General features: G+C 45.9%; 3 protein-coding genes across 8 annotated transcripts in view; 2 read left to right on the forward strand and 1 right to left on the reverse strand.

The window, feature by feature from the left end:
• Positions 1–26,214, reverse strand: part of rassf4a (Ras association domain family member 4a) — a 244,262-nt gene that overhangs the window by 163,176 nt on the left and 54,872 nt on the right. The gene's annotated exons all lie outside the window — the stretch shown is intronic.
• Positions 1,305–6,630, forward strand: LOC145360541 (uncharacterized). Its single transcript, XM_080215813.1, has 4 exons — positions 1,305–1,819; positions 1,938–2,058; positions 3,318–3,407; positions 5,779–6,630. The coding sequence occupies exons 1-4, from the start codon at positions 1,612–1,614 to the stop codon at positions 5,840–5,842; spliced, it is 483 nt and encodes a 160-aa protein (XP_080071939.1). The 5' UTR covers positions 1,305–1,611; the 3' UTR covers positions 5,843–6,630.
• Positions 22,998–26,214, forward strand: part of LOC145360373 (C-X-C motif chemokine 5-like) — a 28,292-nt gene continuing 25,075 nt past the window's right edge. The window contains exon 1 of the mRNA XM_080215555.1: positions 22,998–23,113. The gene's annotated coding sequence lies outside the window, so the exon portion shown is untranslated. The remainder of the gene's footprint in view (positions 23,114–26,214) is intronic.

Raw genomic sequence — 26,214 nt, forward strand, 5'->3', positions numbered from 1 at the left:
ATTGGGCGCCTGTCCACAAGTGGTCAAACCGACCCCATCCACACCACCCAGCCCACCCAAAGTGTCAGTGGGGGCTGAAAATCCAAACAGCCTTGTGCCCTTCCCCCCACCGCCAGCTGTACTGGAGGTGGACAGGCCCTGGACTAACCTCGCCGTAAACGGCCAGGGTCGGGAAGCCAGCAACGGCATTTGCGGGCTGTGTCCATCTCTGCTCTTGACCTTGGTGGAGCCCGCAAGGCCAGCCCATAGTTCAGTCAAGGTCAAACTTGTGTGGCTCAAAGGGCAGAATTACTGACCCCCCTGCCCACCCCAACCCCAGCTCCCCCGCCCCACCCCCACCAGACCCCCCCCACCCCCACCAGACCCCCCCACCCCCCCACCAGACGCCCCCCCCACCAGACGCCCCCCCCACCCCCCCACCAGACGCCCCCCCCACCAGACCCCCCCACCCCCCTACCAGACGCCCCCCCCACCAGACCCCCCCACCCCCCCACCAGACACCCCCCCCACCCCCACCCCCAGACCCCCCCGCCCCCATCCCCCCACCCCACCCACCCACCCACCCCCACTGCCCTTCCAATCGGTATTTGTAAATTTCATCCAGATGTTAACTGGGAAAATCCAGTGAGGATCTTCCATCCCAACTCTAAATAGTCCTGAAGGGAACTGGGATTTCCATCAAAACTGTAGCACAGGGAGAGAAAACAAAACCTTGTGGAATTGCTGGCAGAAACTTGGTGAAATAAAGGGCGGCACAGTGGTTAGCACCGCTGCTTCACAGCTCCAGGGACCTGGGTTTGATTCCCGGCTCGGGCCACTGTCTGTGTGGAGTTTGCACATTCCCCTCGTGTCTGCATGGGTTTCCTCTGGGTGCTCCGGTTTCCTCCCACAGTCCAAAGATGTGCAGGTTAGGTTGATTGGCTGTGCTAAAATTGACCACAGATACATAGCTTAGAGGATTAGTGGCTTAAAAAAAATGTACAGATATGGGGTTAGGGCCCTGGGTGGGGTTGTGGTCGGTGCAAACTAGATGGGTCGAATGGCCTCTTTCTGTACTGTAGGATTTCTATGGAACATTTTGTATATTTTTTTGTCTGTCTAACTATCTAATTCTAAGGCAGCTGCCCAAGATGTCATGCTTTGAGCCTGCTATTCTCTCTCTCTCTCACTGTTGGTTCTGTGAACTGGAAACTCCAAGATTTCATCACTTTTGGTTTTTTCCCAGAAACCACATGACTCAGCCTGCACAGCTGCGCTGGAGTTGGTGTATAAATAAGCAGCAGAAAAGCAGCAGCCGGCACAGATCTCAAACTGCAAGCTCCAGCAGTGAAAGCACCCTGTCCAGCTCCCAAACATCGCAGGGGTCTTCTCGCTGTCAGCAAGCTTAAGTGGGGGAGAAAGGGGCAGCAGACTACCAAGAAGCAATCTGTCCAACAGTCACCAACCAACCAGCACACGTAAGTTCACTTTTATCCCTTTTAACTGTGTGATTGAAGGGCTTATGCACCGCTGGATGAAGCCTTTTTTTTTGCACATTAACACCTGTAGTTAAAGTTTTCTAAAGAGCTGAATGTGATTTCCATAGCCACCTTCAAATGCTATTGGGTTGGTATGGATGGAATGCAACCAGCCCTGAGGTTCTGGAGTACTGTAATACATGCATTATTTGTAGTTTCCAATGCACAGGGGTTCTCAAGTTTTTTTCAATACTTGTCTCTTCTGCTTTTAGGAAAACAACTCACGTTTACAAAAATGTTCAGCAAAATCCAAGCTGCAACTTTCTTAGTGCTGGCATTCGTCAGCTCAAGCATCCCCACAGGTCAGTCATGAAGTTCTGTTTAGTCACCCTCACGGTTATAAGTAAAACCAGATGAACTGCATTCTGTTACTTTGTTCTGTGTTAATAAATTAAAACTAAGCTGTCTTTTCAACTACAGCGAGCACCTCCAATCCACCCAGATGTCTCTGCTTGGATCCGGTTAAATTTGTGCCATTCAGAATGATCGAGGACTATTTAATCATTCCAAAAGAGGGACACTGCCCACAAACACAGATCATGTAAGTAATAACGTCAACTGTCAAGGATTCTTGTTGCTGAGGGAGCGTTGATGATGAGGTGGGGGGAGGTGATGAGGTGTATTACACACCAAGTGTGTAATACGGTGCTTCACAGTTACTGGGCTGATTGCAAAGTGGGGAAAAACCAAGCACATTTGGTTGTCAGTTAAAATTCTCTAAAAGAACATGAGAGAACTAAATTCGTTTAGCCTTCAACAAAGGTTTTAGCTGAGGTGGTTTACTTTGTAAAGTTTTACAGGATCCCCCTTCACCAAAGTGAAAGGGAGCACAGAAGGCAATAAGTCTTCATCCTTCCAGGAGGTGCAAAACCCAATGTTGCTTTTTGCTGGAAGTCTTTATTTTCTCCAAAGGTAATTGGGGAATCTTCCAGGTGCACAGCAGTTTGAAGTGCAACTGATGCAAATACAACCTCAACTCTGTCAACTGTCTTTTTTCCCTTCCTCATGAACAAGAGAATTCCTCCTAACTTGAATGTGCATGGATCTAAATGACAGAACAACTACTTTGTAATGGTCAGGAAAACAATGTTTGGTCAAAACTTAACTTTGTTCTGAATTGTGGGGTTTTTAAGAACTGAGTGTCTGACAGATTAGAGCAAATGATTAGGGAAGGCAAGAAGGTACAAAAGGTGTGATGAAGAACTGTTGGCAAAACAAAAATCACCAGAAGTATAGATTTCAAAATCACTCAACAATATAATCACTGACACAAGAAGGAAACAAGGGCAACACCTTGGCACAGCAGTCAGCACTGCTGCCTCACAGCGCCAGGGTTCAATTCTGGCCTCAGGTGACTGACTGTGTGGAGTTTGCATGTCCTCTCGTGTCTGCACAGAGTTCCTTCGGTTTCCTCCTACATGCCAAAGGTGTGCAGATTAGGTGACTTGGCCATGCTAAATTGCCCCTTTGCATCAGGGGGATTAGAGGGGTAAATATGTGGTGTTACGGGAATAGGGCCTGGGTGGGATTGTTGTCGGTGCAGGCTTGATGGGCCGAATGGCCTCCTTCTGCACTGTAGGATTCCATGATTCATGGTCATCAGTAGATTCTATGTTATATTTACTCCATGAAGTTGAAAATTTTGATTAATTATCAATAATTGTTTAGTAATCCTTATTTTATAGATATTTTGTTGATTTATTTGGGCACTTGAATGGGATGCACCTGACACAAAGTCAATAGCAAAGATCTGTACAGCGGATAATGTCACTAACGTTTTCATCTATTGTCTTCCCTCAGACTTGCAGTGAATAACCACAACAAGAAAATGGAAGTGTGCCTTAGCCCCAACGCAAAACAAGGCAAAGCGTTGGTCGCATGTTGGGAAAGGTGAGCTCAATGACTGTTTACTGCGACAGAAGTGAATTTACACACTATCCTCTCAATTTAAAGAAGGGGGAAGGTTCAGCATTGAATTCCATAATTCAAATATGAGACAACTGGCAATCTTGGGGGAGTATAAACTTGGAACCACCAGGAAGAGATGGGGAAAAAAGAGAAATTTAGAATCAATATATTAATAGTCCAACATTTGATATTTATTCAAATAATTGGTCATGCATAGTTAGTAGCACTTTAGTGTGAAAAATAATGCTATTGACAGGCTTCTGACATTGTAGAATCCAAGTAAGAAGTCTCATGACACCAGGTTAAAGTCCAACAGGTTTATTTGGTAGCGTAAGCCACAAGCTTTCAGAGTGCTGCCCCTTCATCAGGTGAGTGGGAGTTGTGTTCACAAACAGGGCATATACAGACACAAACTCAATTTACAAGATAATGGTTGCAATTATTTACAGGTAATCAAGTCTTAAGACTTAAAGTCTTAAAGATACAGACAATGTGAATGGAGAGAGAGGGTTAAGCATAGTTTAAAGAGTTGGGTATTGTCTCCAGCCAGGACGGTTAGTGAAATTTTGCAAGCCTAGGCAAGTCGTGGGGGGTTACAGATAGTGTGACATGAACCCAAGATCCCGGTTGAGGCCGTCCTTGTGTATGGAAGTTGGCTCAGCGATTCTGTGTTGTTGTGCGTCGTGAAGGCCGCCTTAGAGAATGCTTACCCGAAGATCAGAGGCTGAATGCCAGTGACCGCTGAAGTGTTCCCCGACTGTAAGAGAACACCCCTGCCTGGTGATTGTAGAGCAGTGTTCATTCGTCTGTTGTCATATAGCATCGACGCTTTTCCTGTCGGGGAACACTTCAGCAGTCACAGGCATTCGGCCTCTAATTTTCGGGTAAGCGTTCTCCAAGGCTGCCTTCACAACACACGACAGTGCAGAGTCACCAAGCAGAAACTGAGAGCCAAGTTCTGCACACATGAGGACAGCCTCAACTGGGATCTTGGGTTCATGTCACAATATCTGTAGCCCCCAAGACTTGCCCGCCTTGCAAAATTTCACTAACAGTCCTGGCTGGAGACAGTACACATCTCTTAACCCTCTCTCCACTCACACTGTCTGTACCTTTAAGACTTGATTACCTGTAAAGACTCGCATTCCAACCATTTGAGTTTGTGTTGATATATGCTCTGTTTGTGAATGCAATTCCCACTCACCTGGTGAAGGGACAGTGCTCTGAAGCTTGTGGCTTGTGCTACCAAATAAACCTGTTGGTCTTTAACCTGGTGTTGTGAGACCTCTTACTGTGTTTACCCCAGTCCAATGCCAGCATCTCCACATCATGGCCACCACTGTAGAATCCCTACAGTGCAGGAGGCCATTTGGCCCATCAAGTCTGCACTGACAACAATCCCATCCAGGCCCTATCCCTCTTACTCCATGTATTTACCCCGCTAATCCCTCTACCCTAGGCATCCCCTAGAGGTGCAATTTAGCATGGCCAATAATTCCAACCCACATGCCTTTCAGCTGTGGAAGGAAACCCACGCAAACAGAGGGAGAATGTGCAGACTCCACACAGTGACCCAAGCCAGGAATTGAACCCAGGTCCCTGGTGCTGTGAGGCAGCAGTGCCCACCACTGCGCCACCGTGCGTGCACACGGTTAACAGAACATTCCAAAACCAAGATGATAAATCTGGATTAGATTGATTCTGAAGTTTTGCTCAGGGCCTAACTTTTGCCTGCAGCATGTTGTGGAAATTCAATCCATCAGATTAAACAATTAGCCGTTACAGTGTCAGGTTATATTCTGCAACAGTGCATCAGCAGCGGAACTACACATTTCACAATCAACAGATTAACACTTGCAAAACAGAGAATAAAGAATGCTAACTGGCCGCAAACTATGTAGGCTCATGTACCACTGTGCCAACCGTACAGGTCTTAACATGTCTACCCTTTAAATGAGGCTTGTGCAAAGTGCTCACAAAAGCAAATCCATAACCTGACCAGTATTTTTCCCATGGGGTTACGGGGATAGGGCCTGGGTGGGATTGCAGTCAGTGCAGACCCGATGGGCCAAACGGCCTCCTTCTGCACTGGCAAGGATTCTGCGTAAATCTATGAATGCTGCAAACTCAAGCCAAACTTGATGGCATCTCTCACAGAAGTTATTTTCTCATTGTTCTGTCACCTCCAAATATGTAAAATCCTACCTCATGCATTTTATTTGAAAGGTTGGGGTAGTCTGGGATTTTAAGGGATTTGGGATCTGATAAGTCATGTTAAACTCTCAGCTGTTTTCCTCGAGAAACATCATTTCAAATGTGTGTGCTCTTTTATTTCCCCCCCCTCCCCCTCCAGAATTGGCCACGACCTCGCAAGGAAGGGAGAATGCATTGTGCCCAAACACAGGGTGACCCAGTAATGATCAAAAGAATTCAACCCGGACGGAGAAGAGTTTGAAGCATGAGGCCATCAGAGAAGATTGAAGGGGAAAAAAATGGAAATTAACTTTTTTTTTTGAGTCCCTTGGAGCTTACATCACGTGGACTGTCAAGTCAAAAAGTGCTTGGATGTATTATTTTGTCAAGAGCAGAGAACTATTCTCTCGTTCTGTCATCTATTTTGATCAAATCTATTGCCAGTTACTGGTATTCAATTTCAGGACGTGTCAGTGCAGCGAGCAGACAAATCATTTATATAACGTCACTTAATTCCATAAGGCATATTGATACTAAAAAAGAAAATAAATGTTATTAGCACTTTCATGTCAGGTTTGTCCAAAGCACTGTGTAAAACCAGCTGATATAGTGTATGATAGCATGATGTAACTTGCCCAAAGTCTTCATAAGTAATGAATTCAGCCAGACTGAATGAAGTTTACGTTGCAGAACTAATTAATTGTAAATTAAGTCAAGCAGGTCAGTGATTGGATGCAGAAAGAAAACAGTCGTGCATGCAGGAAGTAATGCACTTTAATATTAATTTGAAGCTTTATTTTATTTATATATTGTTTAATATTGCACAGAGGGTATTTTATATAAAAGTAACATTTTCTAAATTGTTTTGTAGAAAAGAATGTGTATTTTTCCACATTAGAGGTTTTGTTAAGAACAAGTTGACATGTTTTGAACGAATGTATTTTGGAGAGGTCAATCCTGCATTTCTCCAGATGTTTTATAATAAAATTTGTCTTAAAAAAATGGAAATAAATAGCTGGTATCTTTTATTCAATGGTAGAAAACATGTAGCACCAATGCACATTTCATGACAGACTGAATGGACGATGCACACGGTGGCACAGTGGTTAGCACTGCTGCCTCTCAGAGTCAGGGACCCGGGTTCAATTCCTGGCTTGGGTGGCTGTCTGTGTGGAGTTTGCACATTCTCCCCATTTCTGCATGGGTTTCCTCCGGCTGCTCCGGTGCAGGTTATTTGGACTGGACATGCTAATTGGCCCTTGGTGTCAGGGGGACTAGCTAGGGTAAATGCACGGGGTTATGGAGATAGGGCCTGGATGGGATTGTGGTCGGTGTGGATTCGATGGCTAAATGGCCTCCCCCTGCACTGTAGGATTCTATGATCACAGTTCATCCCTCTTAATTCCTGCAAAACACCCGCCTCATTTCAAACTAAACTTTGCAGAGGTAACTTTTGACCAAACAGTGAAAAACAAGGTGCATTCGTGCAGAAGGAGTGTTCTCCACGTGTCTGCGTGGGTTTCCTCTGGGTGCTCCGGTTTCCTTCTACGTTCCAAAGATGTGCGAGTTAGGTTGATAGTGCTAAATTGATCCTACTGTCATGGGGGATTGGCAGGGTAAATATATGGGGTTAAGGGAATAGGACTGGGTGGGATTGTTGTCAGCGCAGTCTGGATGGACCAAATGGCCTCCTCCTGCACTGTAGAGATTCTATGAGAACCTCTGATGTTGGAAAACATCTCAAGGTGTTTCCCTGTGTTCATTTTCCTTCAACACCTAAATCAAAGCGAGAACGCCTTTTCTTTTGACAAACAGGAATAGAACAGCATTAGGAAACATTTAAAATGTTAACAGAATTCTGGAGAAACCTACTGCTCCAAAGAACAATAGTGAATAGATGGATAAAGACTTCAAGATAAAATTGAAACTGGAGCAAGACTCGTGTATTAAGCGCATAGACAGGACGGTGATATAAGGAAGTGCGAGGTCAGAAAAGAAGTAATAAAAGCAACTAAAGTTTATTTATTTATTAGTCACAAGTAAGGCTTACATTAACACTGCAATGAAGTTACCGTGAAAGTCCCCTAGTTGTCACAGTCTGGCGCCTGTCCTGATCAATGCACCTAACCATGGCACTGAGAGAGTAAAGAGGAACTACAAAAAAAATTGCTTCCTTTTGTGTTCCTTGATAATTTAAAATATTCTACAAACACTTGTTTAAAAAAAAAATCAAGGTTAGGATTAAGTGGTGGACAAGATAAACTCACAGGCAAAGGACAGGAAAATGCCAGATACACTGAATAGTTTTTTGCCTGAGTATTTCCTCGGGAGAGTAATGAGATGAACCCAATATTAGAAGAGAACAAAAAGCTTTAAAGTTTTATTTATTAGTGTTATTAGGAGCCGAGGGTGGAGGGGGGAGGGTGCTCTGATCTCCTACTGCATTAGAATACCTCCCCCCCCCACCCTGCCCACGTCATTGGTGGTATTGATTCCCCCAGCCAACACAGATCACTGCCATATGGGCATCAGGATCCTCCCAATACGTCCCAAGATGCCCTACTCTCCACCCCATCATGCATAGCCCCCCTTTGCTATCTACGTGATGCATTGCAACAACTCACCAAGGCTTCTTTGACAGCACCTTCCAAACACTTGAGTTCGACCACCAAGAAGGACAAGGTCATCAGATACCTGTGAACACCATCATTTAGAGAATCCCCTCCAAGTCACTCACCATCCTGACTTGGAACTATATTGCCATTCCTTTACTGTTGGCTGGGTCAAAATCCTGGAACTCCCTCCCCAGTGGCATTGCAGGTGTACCTACGCCAGATGGGCTTTGGCCATTCAAGAACACTGCTTACCCTCAGCTTCTCAAAGTCTGAAGATGTGCGGTTTAGGTGGATCGGCCACGCAAAATTGATCCTAGTGTCAGGGGGATTAGCAGGGTAAACGCGTGGGGTTACAGAAATGGGGCCTGGGTGGAATTGTGGTTGGTACAGACTCGATGGACCAAATGACCTCTTTCTGTACTGTAGGATTCTATGATTCCAAGATTTCCAAGAGCATTAAGTGGCCCAGCCAACAATGCCCGCATCCTGTAAAGGAAATGAACGAATAACTCTACTATCCCCTTATGACTCAGTACCATATGTTGCTTCATAGATCCTCAGTGAAGTGTGGTATCTTTAAGGAGCTACACAAATACAGACTGTTGTTGTTGAATCCTTTGCTCCTTTCAAAGAACAAAGAAAATTACAGCACAGGATCAGGCCCTTCGGTCCTCCAAGCCTGCACCGGCCATGCTGCCCAACTGCTACAGTGAGTTCCAGGAACCCACTACCTTCCGTATATAAAAAAACTCCCCCCCCCGCCCCCACCCCCCACCTTCCACCTTCCACGCTGGGAAAAGCTTCCGACCATCCACTCTGCCCATGCCCTTCTACCAGGCTCGGCCCGCAATCTCTGTCGTTCCCAGTGAGAACGAACCACAACTCCTTTGAATTCACTCCCTGAGCATTTCTACCCAACCCTCTTCCTTCTAACATCTTCCCAAAAGGTTTGCATCTTTTGGCCAAACTTTCAGTCATTCGTCACAATCGCTCCTTTGACTCAGCCACAACTTTCATCGTGCGGGGAGATTAAAGTTTCCTTTTCAAAATAATGACTGGGGACATCATTAATGGAAGTATCCAGTGATTGATGCATAATTCTTAAATGGACAGTACCTTATCAATCTTCACATCTATCTATTTAACATTTGCCTAGGTGCACAGAAACATGCCTCAAGGCAAATCAATTATCTGTGACTCAGTGTCACTTACTCACCCTACAGTGAAATTAGTTGACTTAGTGAAAGGTTGATCAGGTCAGGTCTGCATACTTTGTTTTGCAACTGATCCTCCAACAAAGTCCCACGCACCTAGCCTGAGGGCTGGTGCTCTTCTACCTGCATAGCTCACAAACGGATTCAAAGAGTAAAGGAGAGAATCATGAGATGTAAAATCCAAATCACTGTCGTCCTGAGATTCAGGGCATTTTATTTCTCTGCTGGTGTTAAATCTATCCTCTCTTCCCTTACACTTGAATCGATCATCTTCTTAGGCGATACTTTGGGGTGGAGGATTGCTTTCCTCCATTTTGGGGCTGACTGAGTTGACTAAAGAACAGTACGAAGTCTCACAACACCAGGTTAAAGTCCAACTATCCACAGTCCAACTTTAACCTGGTGTTGTGAGACTTTGTACTGTGCTGACTCCAGGCCAAAGCCAGCATTTCCACATCTTGACTGAAGAACCCAGGGCTGGATCTGCATACTCTGTCACAAGGTGGGACAGGAGGTGTTTGACATGGCAGGAGGGTAGGAAGATTGGAGTTTGGATCTGCTCCTTTTCCCTTTTGCCCTTGCCTCCTCCTGGATGTGTCGGAGATGTTGGAAAAGGTAGGCACCTTGGTGGATTTTTCTTCTCCAGTTTCACCAATCTTGGTCAAGGGATTGTTCCCCGCGTTTCTTCAGGGAGGCTTTGAGGACATCCTGGAGAAACTTCCTCTGTCCTCTTGTTAATCGCTTGCTGTGACAAAACAGAGCAGTCAACCTGCTGCGGGAGTTTTGTGTCAGTAGCTTAATAGCCATAGCCAGTGCCTGGATACTGGGGATGCTGGCTCGAGAGAGGACACTGATATTGAAGCGCCTATCCTGCCACTGAATTTGCAGGATTTTCTATATAATTAGATGGAACCAGTAGCACAGAAATATGCTTATGTTGGTGTCTATGTTCCACAGCAGTCTCCTCAAGCTCTGGAATAACCTATTTTGCCATGGCTGGATTAAGCAAGGAACTAGTCTAATATTGTCCAACCATTTTATTCCCACTCTTTGGAGTTCTCTGACGAGTGCCCCTCCCCCCACCTCCCAAGTCCTTCAGTGCTCCATTTATTCCCTCCTTCTCCAGGTTCATTATCACTTTCCTAACATAATAAGAACACAAGAATTAGGAGCAGGAGTCGACCACCTGGTCCCTCGAGCCTGTTCCACCATTCAATAAGATCATGGCTGATCCTTTCGTGGACTCAACTCCACTTATCTGCCCGCTCACCATAAGCCTTAATTCCTTTACTTGCAAAAATTTGTCTATCCTTGCCTTGAAAACATTCAATGAGGTAGCCTCAACTGCTTCACTGGGCAGGGAATTCCACAGATTCACAGCCCTTTGTATGAAGAAGTTCCTCCTCAATGTAGTCCTAAATCTGCTCCTCCTTATTTTGAGGCCATGCCCCCTAGTTCTAGTTCCACTTGCCAGTGGAAACAACCTCCCTGCTTCGATCTTATCTATTCTTTCATAATCTTATATGTCTCTATAAGATCTCCCTTCATTCTTCTGAATTCCAATGAGTGTGGTCCCAGCCTACTCAGTCTCTCCTTCTAAGCCAACCCTCTCAACTCTGGAATCAATCTAGTGAGTCTCCTCTGCATCCCCTTCAGTGCCAGTATATCCCTTCTCAAGTAAGGAGACCTCAATGATTGCATTTCTCTGCTCACTGCTCCAATGTTCTTCCTCCAGGAATTGATAGGGAGGGCAGAAGGCAGCTACAAAAAACAAGCAATTACAAAATTATAATTCAAATTGCACAAATACATGTGGTGGCTGGTGCTGTGAAGACTTCCTCATGGGACTACAATTCTCCTGAATGCACAGCCACAACCAGCGTCCCACAATACGAAACCACTTCACAGACCACAATGGGACTAACCAGAGGCAAAATTAGAAACACAGAACATTACCAGTGTCTGCGCTTCAACAGTAATTCAACAACTGTGAAGCGCTTTAAGCATCAGAAGACACAAAGATTGCTACGTATGGTGAAAGGACGTGCAGTTGAGCACCTTACAGCATTTTAGACCAATATGTTCATTCCATAGCGCAGCTGCTGTTACAAAGGCACCAAGACAAATATTTTCCTACAAAAGCAAAAGTCACTAAAAATGGGGGAAAAATATTAGCAAAACTGTCCGACAAATCTCTGAAATTACTTATTAATTTCCGCGATTTTCAGTCTCCGTTCCCACTTACCCAATTTCCCCAAATGTTCCATTGCTCACTTTAAAGTCGCACCCACTATCAACAATGAACCCTTCCAAGATCTGCATTTTAGCAGCTCAAAGTCAAGTTTATTTATCAGTGTCACAAGTAGGCTTGCATTAACCCTGCAATAAAGTTACTGTGAAAATCCTCTAGACGCCACACCTAGGGCCTGTTTGGGTACACTGTGGGAGAACTTAGCATGACCAGTGCATCTAACCAACATGTCTTTTGGACTGCGGAAGGAAACCGGAGCACCCTGAGGAAACCCACACAGACACGGGGAAAACATGCAGGCTGCGCACAGACAGTGACCCAAGCCAGGAATCGAACCCGGGTGCCTGGCATTGTGAGGCAGCAGTGCTAACCACTGTGCCCCCCGTGTCAGACACAAGAATCACAGTCTAAAGTCCTCTAACACCTCACAGCCTATGCCATAAAATAAATCCGCAAATCAAATAAACTGGTGAAAAGAAACCATTAAATAAATCAGATAGGATGTCAGACATGGGATTTGACATATATACTCACCTGAACAGGAATTAAAATGTTTCGCGTTCAAGGTGTACCTGAACACACGTGCGCCGAAGTGTGGCAACCAGGGGATTTTCACAGTAACTTCATTGCAGTGTTAGTGTAAGCCTACTTGTGACACTAATAAATAAAGTTTAGACTTTAAACAATTTCTACATCTTATTGCACCAAGGGAAACAACAGAATTGGAAGGTGCACATATTTACCAGGTACATCTCAGGACAAATACTTTGGTTAGCTAAAGACCCCGATATGTTGCATTGAGGGTCTCAGCACTCATATCAGTTGCTGATATAAGGTGATGACGTTTGACCTGCAGGGAAAGCATATTACACCACTTAATATGTACAAGATTTTGCCCTGCGTTAAATTATAAAAATAAGTTTGTGTATCATTGCTGCACATTCAATTGCTCTACTTAGAGAAGCTAACAAGTTTAACATAGCGCATACTGATAAATCCATTTTTCTTGTAATGTAAAAATTATTTAATGCAACAACTATTTTACATTGAATGATTCTGTGTGTTTGGAATCACTGGACAGTAATGACGTCAACACACATTCCATACTGCAATTCATAAACCACAGATGGTTTTTCTATATAATGATCATTGAAATTGCAAGTCTGCTTGTATTAATCACTAGGATGTGTCCAAACATGTTCAAAGGGAGCTCAAGTAAGATAGTTTATTTATCTGTCACAAGGCTTACATTAACACTGCAATGAAGTTACTGTGAAATTCCCCTAGTTGCCACACTCTGGCACCTGCTCGGGTCAATGCACCCTAACCAGCACGTCTTTCAGACTGCGAGAGGAAACCGGAGCACCCGGAGGAAACCCGTGCATACACGGAGAGAATGTGCAGACTCCACACAGAAAAAGTGACCCAAGTTGGGAATTGAACCCGGGTCCCTGGCGCAGTGAGGCAGCGGGGCTAACCACTGTGCTACCGTGCTGCCCACTGAGATGTTAACTGACTTGGCTAAAACAAAGCTTTTATGTTACAATATAAAACAAATTATAGGTCCCCGAGCTTTACCAATGCCCAATGGCTGTTTATTCAAGTGGGCGTTACAACTGAGCCCAAAACTGCCCAGGATGTCTTTTCACGCAAATTCATGCACTTCTGGGTTGGGGGTGCATCAATCCAAGCCATGTAAAACTCTGGCCATGGTTTCATATTATCAGAACTCTTACCCAAATTGCCAGGGTGGCATGGTGGTGCAGTGGTTAGCACTGCTGCCTCACAGTGCCAGGGACCCGGGTTCGATTCCCGGCTTGGGTCACTGTCTGCGCAGAGTCTGCACATTCTCCCCATGTCTGTGTGGGTTTCCTCTGGGTGCTCCCACAGTCGGAAAGACGTGCTGGTTGTATGCATTGGCCATGCTAAATTCTTCATCGGTGTACATAAACAGGCACTTGAGTGTGGCGACTAGGGGGATTTTCTACCTACTTGTGACTAATAAATAAACCTCTTTACATTAGTCACAAATGGGGGCATGAGCACAGAGTACTGGCAGGCTATTGAACTGCAGGATATTGTTCTCAAGTTTAGACTGGTCCATAGTCCACATTCACACACTCACCGACTTACAACAGGAGCAGAATTCCTGGCTGAGTTTTCCCTTTCCTTATTGCACATTCCTAGTTGTCCTTGAAGGGGCAGTTAAGAGTCAACCACATTGCTGTGGGTCTAGCGCCACATGTAGGCCAGACCAGGTAAGGGTGGCAGATTTCCTTCTCTAAAGGACATTAGTGAACCAGATGGGTTTTTCCGACAATCTACAATGATTTCATGGTCATCAGTAGATTCTTAATTCCAGATTTTTATTGAATTCAAATTGTCATCGTGGGATTCGAAGCTGGCATTACCCTAGATCCGAGAATTGCTAATTGAACGATAATATCCCCATGCCATTGCCTCCCCCTTACTGGGGAGGGGGGCGTAGCCAACCCTTAAGCTAACAAAAGATAGAGCAGGGTGCCAAAAAAACACCCTTTCTATTTATTCCGTAGGATTACATGGGAGACAGAAAGAAAGCATTCAGCCCAACTAGTCCATGGTTGCTTTAATGTTCCACTTGAGTGTTCTCCAAGTCCAGAACAACTCTCCATTCCTTTCAACACCATGTACTTGTGTAACTTCCCCTTACCAGAATGTATACAATTAGTCTCAATTGCTCCCTGGAAAAGATGCTTCTTTTAATTTTATTGCCTTGGTGAGGATCTCTAGTTTGGCTTTTCCCCAACTCTCTGTGTCTCGTCTGTCGAAATCTTCAATTATTTTCAAGGCTCGAGTAAGTCATGCTTCAACCTGGTCTTTTTAGGAGCAAGACAAAGAAACTCTCACCAACTTTTACAGATGCACCATAGAAAGCATTCTTTCTGGTTGTATCACAGCTTGGTGGTGGCTCCTGCTCTGACCAAGACTGCTATAAACTACAAAGGGTTGTGAACGAAGTCCACCACACAAACCAGCCTCCCACTTATTGACTCTGTCAACGCTTCCCGCTGCCTCGGAAAAGCAGCCAACATAATCAAGGACCGCACACATCCTGGACATTCTCTCTTTCACCTTCTTCCTTCGGGAAAAAGATACAAAAATCTGTGGTTACATACCAACCGGCTTAAGAGCAACTTCTTCCCTGCTGCCATCAGAATTTTGAATGGACCTACCACATATTAAGCTGACCTTTCTCTACACCCTAGCTGTGACTGTAACACTATATTCTGCACCCTCTCCTTCTCCCCTATGTACATACTCTATGAACGGTATGCTTTGTCTGTACAGCACACAAGAAATAATACTTTTCACAGCAACCCCAATACATGTGACAATAATAAATCAAATCAAAACATTGGTTGTTCACCCTTTCTTGATAGTATAATCTCGTGATCCTGGTATTTTTCCTGTAAATCTTTTTCTGCCCCCTCATTATTGTTTTTATAATCTTTTCATTCCAACATGTTAATAGGGCATCAATAGTCAGATACAGCAAATCCTTGTTGGTATGCTGTTGGATACGATTCAATTATGTAATTTACATCTGACTGCTATTTTTAAGCCTAACTTTAATGTTCATTTTTCGGACTGTGTATTCAGCCATGGGTGGCACAGTTGCATAGGCGTTAGCACTGCTGCCTCACAGCGCCAGGAACCGTGGTTCAATTGTCGGCTTGGGTCACTGTCTCTGTGGAGTCTGCACGTTCTCCCCATGTCTGAGTGGGTTTCCCCCGGGTGCTCCGGTTTCCTCCCACAGTCCAAAGATGTGTGGGTTAGGTGGATTGGCCATATTAAACTGACCCTTAGTGTCCGGGGACTAGCTAGGGTAGATGCATGTAATTATGGAGGTAGGGCCTGGATGGGATTGTGGTCAGTGCAGACTCAATGGGCTGAATGATCTCCTTCTGCGCTGTAGGATTCTATCCTATTCTATCTATCTATATAACAACTTGCAATTACGTGGCACCTTTACAGCAGTAAGATGCCCCAAAGCACCTTATAGGTGCATTGCCATCCATTGTATTGAATGGCGGGGCAGGCTCGAAGGGCTAGATGGCCTATTCCTGCTCCTATTTCTTATATTCTTATGTTCTTAAGTATGATATCAAGCCACAGAAGCAGACTTTGGGTTAGATGGGAAAAGCTTTCTCAAAGTGGTAGGTCTTAAGGTGCATCCTGAAAGGAGGAAAGAGAGATTGAGGGAGGGAATTTCCAAGCTGAGGGTCTTGGCAACCGAAAGTCCCATTTGTTGTCAAGAGAGGGGTGATTTAAAAAAAAAATTGGATGTTGCTCAATAGTCCAGAACTGGAATAATGCAACTTCAATGATGTACAGCTGGCATGGATAGGGGGGAATTTAAAAACAAGAGTGAGACTTTGGAAGCCAAAGCATTGCTTAGCAGCGAACCAAGGTAGTCAAGAGGCACAAAACAAACTAAACTTGGTGTGAATAAGCAATAGATTGTGGACGGCTGCTGGAATCTGAAACCAGAACAGAGGAAATTGAAGAAACTCGGCCTGCTTGGCAGCATCTATCTGGACCTGTTGAATTTTTCCAATGTCCTGTGTTCCTGTAAACTTGACATGAGTTTGGAGGCAAGAGGCCAGGGTTTTGGATGGCTTAAAGTTCATGAGTGATCAAATATGGGAGCCAGCCAGGAGTACATTTGAATAGTCAAATTCAGGACTGGCCAAATACTTCAGCAGCTGAATCATGCAATGTTAGGGAGCTGCCAACAGGTTGTCTCAGCGAGAGGGCGGATGTGCAGTCAATAAGACCAAAGTTATGACCAATTTGAGTCAGCCCCCAAGACAGACTGACCCTCCCTCACAATTAGACGGGGGAATGTTTCTGCTTCCCGGTCTGGCAATTTGGAGACAGTGGAATAGTTGAAAGAGGTGATGATGGGGTGTCAAAGAAACCTCCAATCTTGGCCCAGGCCTCCTGACCAGAACTTTACCGTTCCACCCACTGTGGGAATCGGAGCGAGCAAGGGGTGGACCACGGAAAGGTCCGTTGACCTCAGGCGGGATTTTACGGTTTTGGGGCGAGTGGGGCCATAAAATCTCACCCTCTATGAGTCCACCCTAAGTGAAATTTTGACTGGATATCCCAGTGTCTTCCCCTGCAGAGTTCTTGTTTTTGTGCAACAATGAATTAATTGTCTGATGAATCCTCATTGAAGTGAATCATACACTGCTGGTATCATCAGGGCACCTGCTCGTTTTAAAACGAAACCGCACAAGTAACAACTGACTTACCCTAAAGGTAGTTATTAAGTGATTCTTTGCGGGATAAAACTGTTTGGCAAATATTCTATTTTGTCGAAAGTGTAATATATCACGCCACAAGTTGCAAAACACGTTGCTGCGTTGCCCACAGGTGGAATAGTTGTGTAAAAAAAAAAGACAGGTGGCCCTTCGTGCAACCAAAGAAAACTTCTCTGGGCAGCACGGTAGCACAGTGGTTAGCACTGCTGCTTCACAGCTCCAGGCTCCTGGGTTCGATTCTCAGCTCAGGTCACTGCCTGAGTGGAGTTTGCACGTTCTCCTCGTGTCTGTGTGGGTTTCCTCCGGGTGTTCCGGTTTCCTCCCACAGTCCAAAGATGTGCGGGTTAGGTTGATTGGCCGTGCTAAGAAATTGCCCCTTAGTGTCCAGGGATGTGAAGGTTAGAGGGATTAGTGGGTATAATGTGTAGGGATGTGGGGGTAGGGCCTGGGTAGGAATGTGCTCGGTGCAGACTCGATGGGCCGAAGGGCCTTTTTCTGCACTCTAGGTTTCTACGATTCTCTGAATTTCCTCAGTGGATAAAGCTTTCACTGTGAGAAGTGTTAGCGTCCAGTCTTACTGTTCACCAACTGGCGTGCGATCGATAGAACATGGAGCATAGTGATTCTTGGGGATTTTGGAACACAAGGGGTGGATTTGTCCCAACCTGCCCGCCACGGGAATCATAGCGAGGTGGGACATGGACCATGCAAAGGTCTAGTTGCCTTCGGCGGGCGGAATTTTCCAGTCTTGGGGGCGAGCCCCCAATCCCGCCCAAGGTCTCTTAAGCATGAAGTAGAAAGGGTTGTAGCCAATTGAAAAGGGCTAATGCAACTTTTTCTTAGTCCTAACAGACAACAGCTTCAAGAACCCCACAAACTGGGCCCTTAGTCATGGCTCAGCAAGGTTTTGTTTTGTTCCTTGTGTGAGCGAGATAATCATGTGGGTGGCACCACAAAGTTAAATCACATATAATATGCCTTGCTAACGTAGATTGATTATCGAGCCACAAATTATCCTGTTACAAACCCCATTATACATAGCAAAGGAATACAAGCCAGCTACCTAGTGGAAAGTCTTGAAAGATGTTTCAGATTATAAGGGGCATGGACAGGGTGGATGGAGAGAGGCTGTTCCCCTCAGCTGAAGGGTCTGTTACGAGTGGACACAAATTAAAAAAAGTGAGGGGTGGGAGGTTTAGGGGGATTTGAGGAACAACTATTTTACCCAGAGGGTGGTGAGTGTCTGGAATGTGCTGTCTGGGAGGAGTGTGGAGGCAGAATGCCTCACATCCTTTAAAAAGTACCTGGATGAGTACTTGATGCCTTTCTTAGAAATCCCACAGTGCTGACAGCATTTCCACATCAGCTTTGGAAATATTAAGTGTTCATCGATTTTCCCCTTTGTATTAAGGACCAGCTGCATCAGCTCCTCTTCCAAAGGTTTGCCATCCAACCCCCACCCCCACCCCTCCCCCCACCAACACCCCCCGACCCCCCACTCTGCCCCCCCCCCCACTCCTCACCAATACCCCCATTCCCTCCCAACCCCCCTCCTCCCTCCCTCCCCCCTTCCCACCAGCCTTTTTAAATGCTTGTCGCCCTCTAAATAGCAAAGTTGAGTATCTGTTCCACTCCCTTCTGGAATATTGCAGGCTCCCTGTGTCAAGGTATCGGGGACGGTGGAGACCTGTACTCAGAGAATTAATTGTGTGGCACCCCAGCGTGTGAAAAAGTTGATGGTGCAGTGCTGCCGAGTGACTCTGCTTGTCTTATTACAGTAAAAAGTCTGACAACACCAGGTTTTAGTCCAACCTATTTATTTGATAATATACTCACAAGCTTTCGGCGTTAGCCCCTTCGTCAGGTGAATGGAGAGTTCTGGCCTCAGACAGAGCATATAAAGCACAGAGTTTAGAGATTACTGTCTGTGCTTTATATGCTCTGTCTGAGGCCAGAACTCTCCATTCACCTGACGAAGGGGCTAACCCCGAAAGCTTGTGAGTATATTATCAAATAAATAGGTTGGACTAAAACCTGGTGTTGTCAGACTTTTTTACTGTGTTTACGCCAGTCCAACGCCGGCATACCCACATCATGTCTTATTACAAGCAGAGCTCAGGCTGGGTTGAGATTGCAGAGACACTGGGCCCATTCTGGGTGGGATTCGAGAGCCCAGGCTTGATTTCTGAGCCCAGCTGTGGACTGGAATGGAAATTGGTGGCTTGCGTGCCGATCCCCGAGTTCTCTCCCACCCCAGGGTCATTTTCATGGAGACGAGGTGGGGGTACAGGGTAGGACTGCTTGTGTTGGGTAGCCAATCAAAGACCATTAGAGAAGAACTGAAAGGAGGCTAGTTGGGGCTTTCCAGTTGGCGCCCAGGTTACCACAGACTGCGAGAGGCCAGTTTCGCAATCTGTGGGCAGCCTCTCAGCGCAGACTGGGAGCAGTGCTTGAGGCATGCCTGGACATGCCTTTCCCTCTCTGTCTGCGTGCAGCAGTGTCAGGCTCTCCTATGAAGGGGCCCTCTCCCGACAATTGTGACCTGGACGGATGGTGGCATAGAGGCACAGGGGTTAGCACTGCCACCTCACAGCGTCAGGGATCCGGATTCGACTCCCAGCTTGGGTCACCGTCTGTGCACGTTCTCCCCGTGTCTGTGTGGGTTTCCTCCGGGTGCTCCAGTTTCTTCCCACAGTCCGAAAGACGAGCTGATTAGGTAGATTGGCCGCGCTAAATTCTCCCTCAGTGTACCCAAATGGGCGCCGGAGTGTGGGCGACTAGGGGGGTTTTCATAGTAACTTCATTGTGTTAACGTAAGCCTACTTGTGACACAAATAAATAAACTTTAATGTTAAAAGGTTGAAGTTCCTCATGTTGAAACGCCCTTTGTCTAGATTACTTTCTATTGCAACCTACTGCTGTTTCCAAGCAAGGCTTCCGATTTGGCCACCCCCAACCGGACAGCAAGCTCGCCATTCATCAGCCGCTCTGGTGAAGGAGCGATTGTTTCCCACACATTCCGGGCTTTCTTGCCCCCTTTCAGCCTGTTTTTTGGTCTTTGGGGGGGGGGGGGGGGGGGGGGGGGAGTTGCTGGGTGGGGGCAGGTTTCTGAGGCTTGGAGGGAAACAAATGCCCCTGATTCCCAAGACTCAACATTCTCTGGCATGCAGAGCGCTCTCACTGTCACCTCTGTGCTTCATTTCTCTTGCCCTCTTTTTCCGACCACTTCCCGTGTGCAGAAGAAGCCAGCAACTGCAGATGAATCCCAACCACGCCCCCACACTCACAAACTGATGCTTAGTAACTTCTACTAATGACTCATCGGCCAATGTCACCATGAATTCTTTGAAAAACAGGGCAATAAAACATGCAGTAAATGATGGGAATTATACATTCTTGCCGATATGATTTCTAGAAAATCTCAGCAGAGGAACAGGCCATGCCGACCATCAAGTCTGTTCCAACGTTTTCTCCAGATGGGCAATCTACTTTCATCCCACCCTTACTCCTGAAGCTGCGTCTCCTAATATAGCTCGGTCCAAGTGTCGTTATACCATCCTCAAATGATTTAATATATAAAAGGTGGATCGCTACCTCGAAACACAGCCTTTTGATTGTCTAAATCAACAGCACGTGCTGAAGTACAGGTCGGAAATTTACCGCCCCGCCCACCATGGGAATCGGAGCTAACGACGGAAGGTCTGTTGACCTCGGACAGGATTTTATGGCTTTGCGTTGAGTGAGGCTGGAAATTTCAGAATTGGCAGAGAGAGAGAGAGAGCGCACAACTTTTCAAACAGACTGCAAGTTGAAAAAAATTGCTGATAGGAAATTTTACTGACATCGAACACAAGAAATAGAAGCAGGAGTAGGCCTTTCAGCCCTTCAATCCTGCCCCACCACTCAATGCGAACCTGGCTGGTCCATTCCAGCCTCAGCTCCTTCTCTGTGCCACTGCCCTCTGTTCCTCCATCTGTCAAATATTTATCCACCTCCACTTTAAATACTTGCAATAATCCAGCCTTCACCACCCTTTGGGGCAGAGAATTCCTGAGATTCACCACCCTCCGCAAGTAGAAATTTCTACGCACCTCTGTTTGAAATGACCAGCCCTTTATCTTGTATCCAGGTCCCCTTGGTCGAGGCTCTCCCAATAGCGAAAACATCTCATTGTCAAGACTCCTCGGATCTCACACATTTGAATAAGGTCACCCCTCACTCTTCTGAACTCCAAGGAATATCCATCAAATCCACAGCGCTATGAAACGGGCTTTAATTTAGCCGAAAGTTGTTGAAAAGCAGCACCCTATTCAATTCATTGTCAAATGTATGGCATGGTGATCAAGCCTCCTTTGTATCTAGAAGCTCCCCAATTTTGTAACCTCACCAAAGATGAAGCTGCAGTGGCCCATTTCCAAATGCATGTGCACAGAGCTCAGGGCAAGGCTGTCCCTGATCAAAGCCTTGGGGTTGGGTCCTGTGGCATAGCTGATAATGCCACCCACATGATAATAGAATGGAAACAGTTTCATCTTTGAAAAGATCACGGGGCTGATATGATGAGACCTGACCTGACACCCACAAGTATCACACGCGTCTCAATGCACTCAAGGAAACTTTGCCATCCCATAAAAACTGCACGTTACCTTGTTCCAATGAAGGCATTATCCCCTGCAGATTATAAGACAACGAAGGCATTAAACCCTGCAAACCCAACGACTGTCACTATTCTAACATCTCTGTGCACGGCTGAGAGTCCCCTGGAGTGTTCCGGAGGATGAGATCAGTCGGGTAACCGACACCTTTAGGCGAGGCACGGCGGTGAGCCCTATTGCCTCATGGTGCCAGGGATCTGGGTTCGATTCCCTGCTTGGGCGACTTGTCTGTGTGGAGTCTGCACATTCTCCCCATGTCTGTGTGGGTTTCCTCCGGGTGCTCCAGTTTCCTCCCACAGTCCGAAAGGCGTGCTGGTTAAGTGCACTGGCCATGCTAAATTCTCCCTTGGTGTACCCAAACAGGCACCAGAATGTGGTGACTAGGGGATTTTCTCAATAACTTCATTGCAGTGTTAATATAAGCCTACTTGTGGCATTAATAAATAAATTTTAAGAACTTTAAGAGCTACCCAGATATCCAAGTGTGTACACCACGAATGTTGTGGTCCCCTGCTTTGTGAAACAGAGGTGGTATTTAGCACTCCTCTGTCCGAGTGCCAACCCCATGGTAGTGACCGTTACAACCAAAGCATTTCTGGAGACATTGTCTACGTTCGCAAACCTCTTTTTAAGAAAGTATCGATGGAGCAGAAGGGAAAGGAACACACAAAAAAAAGGAGATAAACCAATTAACGAATAGTACAAATAGCACAAACAACACCTTTTAAGAAGTCTTAAGCAGATGAGCTCCAGTGTGCCCAGTTTCTATGGCCAAAAGACGTGCTGGTTAGGTGCACTGGCCGTGCTAAATTCTCCTGCAGTGTACCAACTAGGAATTTTCACAGTAACTTAAATTGCAGTGTTACCGTAAGCCTATTGTGACTAAAACTTTACTTCTCTTTTTACAAAATGCCGCGCATTTGTTGCATTTCCAAGTCATTATTTCAGTGTAGTGATTTTTATTTGAAAAGACAGTTTTCTGACCAAAGCGTGTCGATTCTTAAATGAAAACACGTGGCTGGTCGAGGGACAGGGAAATTCCGCAAAATTAACAATAGAGAGAGGAGCCTTGGCCCCACAGCTTCCAGTGGGATTTCCACAATCCCAGTGCTTTGTAAATGCTGCAAGCTGTACTAGTAAACTTCACAATGTTTTCAGCAGTAGAAAAGCTCACTGACCGCTGTGGGAAGGCAGTGAACGTTTGGATGGGTGACAAAGCTTGTTAATTTTCAATTCAGCCCAAACTTGGCATCAGGCCATGCTTCAGATTATCATAATTTCAAAGAAACCACGTGATTACCAACTCATTATATTCAGCTCCCATCAAGCATAAGTAAGTAGAAGCATATAAAGGAGCTCACAATCAAACTCTCAGTGCTATCATCTCAACTCCAGTGACTGTGGACCTGACGCCTACCTGCAGTTCTCAAACTTCTCCCTCCAGACAGGTCTGCACTTCTTACATTTAAATGTATAAAACTGTTAAGCTGGAGATATTTGCACTTAGTTCAAAAATAGTTGCGATATGTTTTTGCCACTTAACACGATGCATTACTGGCAAAGCTAAAGCTACAAGTGTTCTGCATTAACTTTAATTTCCTGAATCAGTGTTTGGTTTTGTCTGTGTGCCGGGTCTCTTACTTGGGTTTGCTGCAATACTTTTCTTAAGCGGTGTAATAATTAAATTCACCAAGTGTCACTCTTGATTCAGGCAAATTACTGCGGATGCTCGAATTAAGGGCAGAAAAGCCCAGCAGGTTTTGAGTCAGAGCTCCTCCTGACTCAAAATGCTGGCTCTACCCTCTCTCTTTCTCCACGGATGCTGTCAGACTTGCTGAGATTTTTCAGCATTTTCTGTTTATTTCACTCATGATTCTGTTCATTCAAAGCGTTTTGAATTTGCCGCATCATCTCACTTTAGTTTCGAGTCAGGGTGACACTTCGTCAGAGCTCTGACTCAAAACGTTGGCTCTATTCTCTCTCAGTAAGAAGTCTCACAGCACCAGGTTAAAGTCCAACAAGCTTATCTGATAGTAAACCCACAAACTTTTGGGGTTTGCCCCTTCGTCAGGTGAGTGGAGAGTTGTGTTCTCAAACAGAGCATATAAAGGCTCACACAGTTTACAGAATACTGATTAGAATGCGAGTCTTCGCAGCTAATCAATTCTTAAAGGTGCAGACAATGTGAGTGGAGGTAGCATTAAGCACAGGTTAGAAAGATGTGTATTGTCTCCAGACAGGACAGTAAGTGAGATGTTGCAAGCCCAGGCAAGTCGTGAGGGTTGCAGATAGTGTGACATGAACCCAAGACCCCGGTTGAAGCCATCCTCACGTGTGCAGAACCTGGCTATCAGATAGCCAAGTATTAATCGCCAAGTATCAGATTGGACATCAGATTGCAAAACTGTTTGTGCCTTTATATGCTCTCTTTGAGAACAGAACTCTCCACTCACCTGACGATGGGCAAACCCCAATAGACAGTGGGCTTCCTATCAAATAAACTTGTTGGACTTTAACCTGGTGTTGTTAGACTTCTTACTGCGCTTACCCCAGTCCAACGCCAGCATTTCCACATCTATTCTCTCTCCTCAGAGAGATTCTACTCTATTCTATTCTCTCTCCATCGAGGCTATCAGACATGCTGAGATTTTCTGCCTTTATTTCAGATTCCAGCATCTGCTGCAGCACTTTTCAGGCTGTGTGCAAGACCCAGTGTACTGCACATGAACTGTCCATAAAATTTCATCAGACCCATATGTTGCAATAGATGACTCAAAGTTTCTTTGAATTTAACAATCTTACAAGCCATGTTATATTTGTTTGAGGAACTTAAGGATCTCCTTATCTACAAAACAGAGACCAACAGCAATTGCAGCTTTAACCGTTTTGTCCCATTGCCACCCTGACCTCTCTTGACCCTACCATTAAGTTTACCTCTAACTTGGCTGTTTCTGCAACCTCCCCTCTACCTTTCCCTCAGGTTCGTCACTTTCTCAAGATCCTCCCACCTGCTCCCCCGGCTCACCTGAACCCCCCCAACCTCTGAACCACCATCTCTCCCCAGCCTGTTGACATTCAATCAACAACCTTCCCAATTGCTCAACACCCATCCTTAAACTATTGTCAACTCTCCACTCTGCAAAACTCTCAAACCCAGCTCCGTTGCCCTATCAAGATACAACTTTAATTTGCATAACAAATTTAATGTTGAATAGTGTGTCACAAGAGGCGCAAGGAAAACAAAAACGTTCTTGCACGGCACGGCATCGGGTGGTTAGCATCGCTGCCTCACAGCCTCAGGGACCCAGGTTCAATTCCAGCCTTGGCTGGCTGTGCAGAGTTTGCACATTCTCCCCCGTGTCTGCATGGGTTTCTTATGGTTGTTCTGGTTTACTCCCACAGTCCAAAGGTTAGGTGGATTGGCTAAACTAAATTGCCCCTTAATGTCGCAAGATGTGCAGATTGAAGAGGATGAGTCATGATCAATGCACAAGGTTATGGAGATTAGGTCTAGGTAGACTGTCCTTTAGGGAATTCAGTACAGACTGAATAACTCGAATAGCACAGGCACATCTTTGGACTGTGGGAGTAAACCAGAACAACCAGAAGAAACCCACGCAGACATGGGGGAGAATGTACAAACACTGCACAGCCAGCCAAGGCTGGAATTGAACACAGGTCCCTGACCCTGTGAGGCAGCGATGCTAACTACCATGCCGTCCCGTGCAAGAACATTTGTTTTCCTCCGATGGCTTTTTTTGCCTGACCTCCATGGTTGCTTTGGGCATGACCTGCAACTTCCCCTCTTCCTTATCTGTTTTCTGCTTCTCAGTTAGGCACGGGACCAGCTTCCATGTGTATATCAATGGAACCCAACTTCATCCCTCTGATGCCACCAAGGATGCCGTTTCACTGATTTAATTATGTGCACACCATCATGTCTTGGAGTCAGAACTTGGCTCAGTGGTGGCCATCCTGGTCAATTCAAGCCAGAAACCTGGCTTAGACACCAATCCTACTCCGCTCCTGCCAGCCTCACCCAGCTTCAGGGTACCATTCAGGCTTCAAGTGAAACATGCGCTCTATCCTTCAGCTTCCTTCCATCTGTTCACTCTCCTGACTCCCTGCCTTACCAAAGTACATTTGAAGCCACGATCAAATCAGCCATGATCTGATCCAATGGCAGAGCAGGCACGAGGGGCCGAATGGCCTTTTCCTTCTCCTAATTCTCATATTTGTGGGTAACGCCATAGCCCTCCAGGCACTCCACCATTGGGGGTAGGACCCTGAGCCATCATGCCCATGAATTCAGGATCTCTCTTCCTGATACTGTCATATCACCTCCTCTCCCCCACCAACCCCCTCCTTTACCGAAAGCTCCTCAAAACCAAAAATCCCCCCACCACCTGTGCGACATGTTTTCCAGAAGAGAGGTGGCCTGCCATTGCCTGGCGGCAGGATCTTCCAGTCCTGCCGATGCGCACGGGGTTTTCCATGACCTCCATCAGCTCCTGGGAGATCCAGACCGCCGTGCGCCTCCTGCCGCCCA

Source organism: Carcharhinus amblyrhynchos, chromosome 31 (assembly GCF_965287045.1).
Source record: "Carcharhinus amblyrhynchos chromosome 31, sCarAmb.v2.hapA, whole genome shotgun sequence".
NCBI lineage: Eukaryota > Metazoa > Chordata > Chondrichthyes > Carcharhiniformes > Carcharhinidae > Carcharhinus > Carcharhinus amblyrhynchos.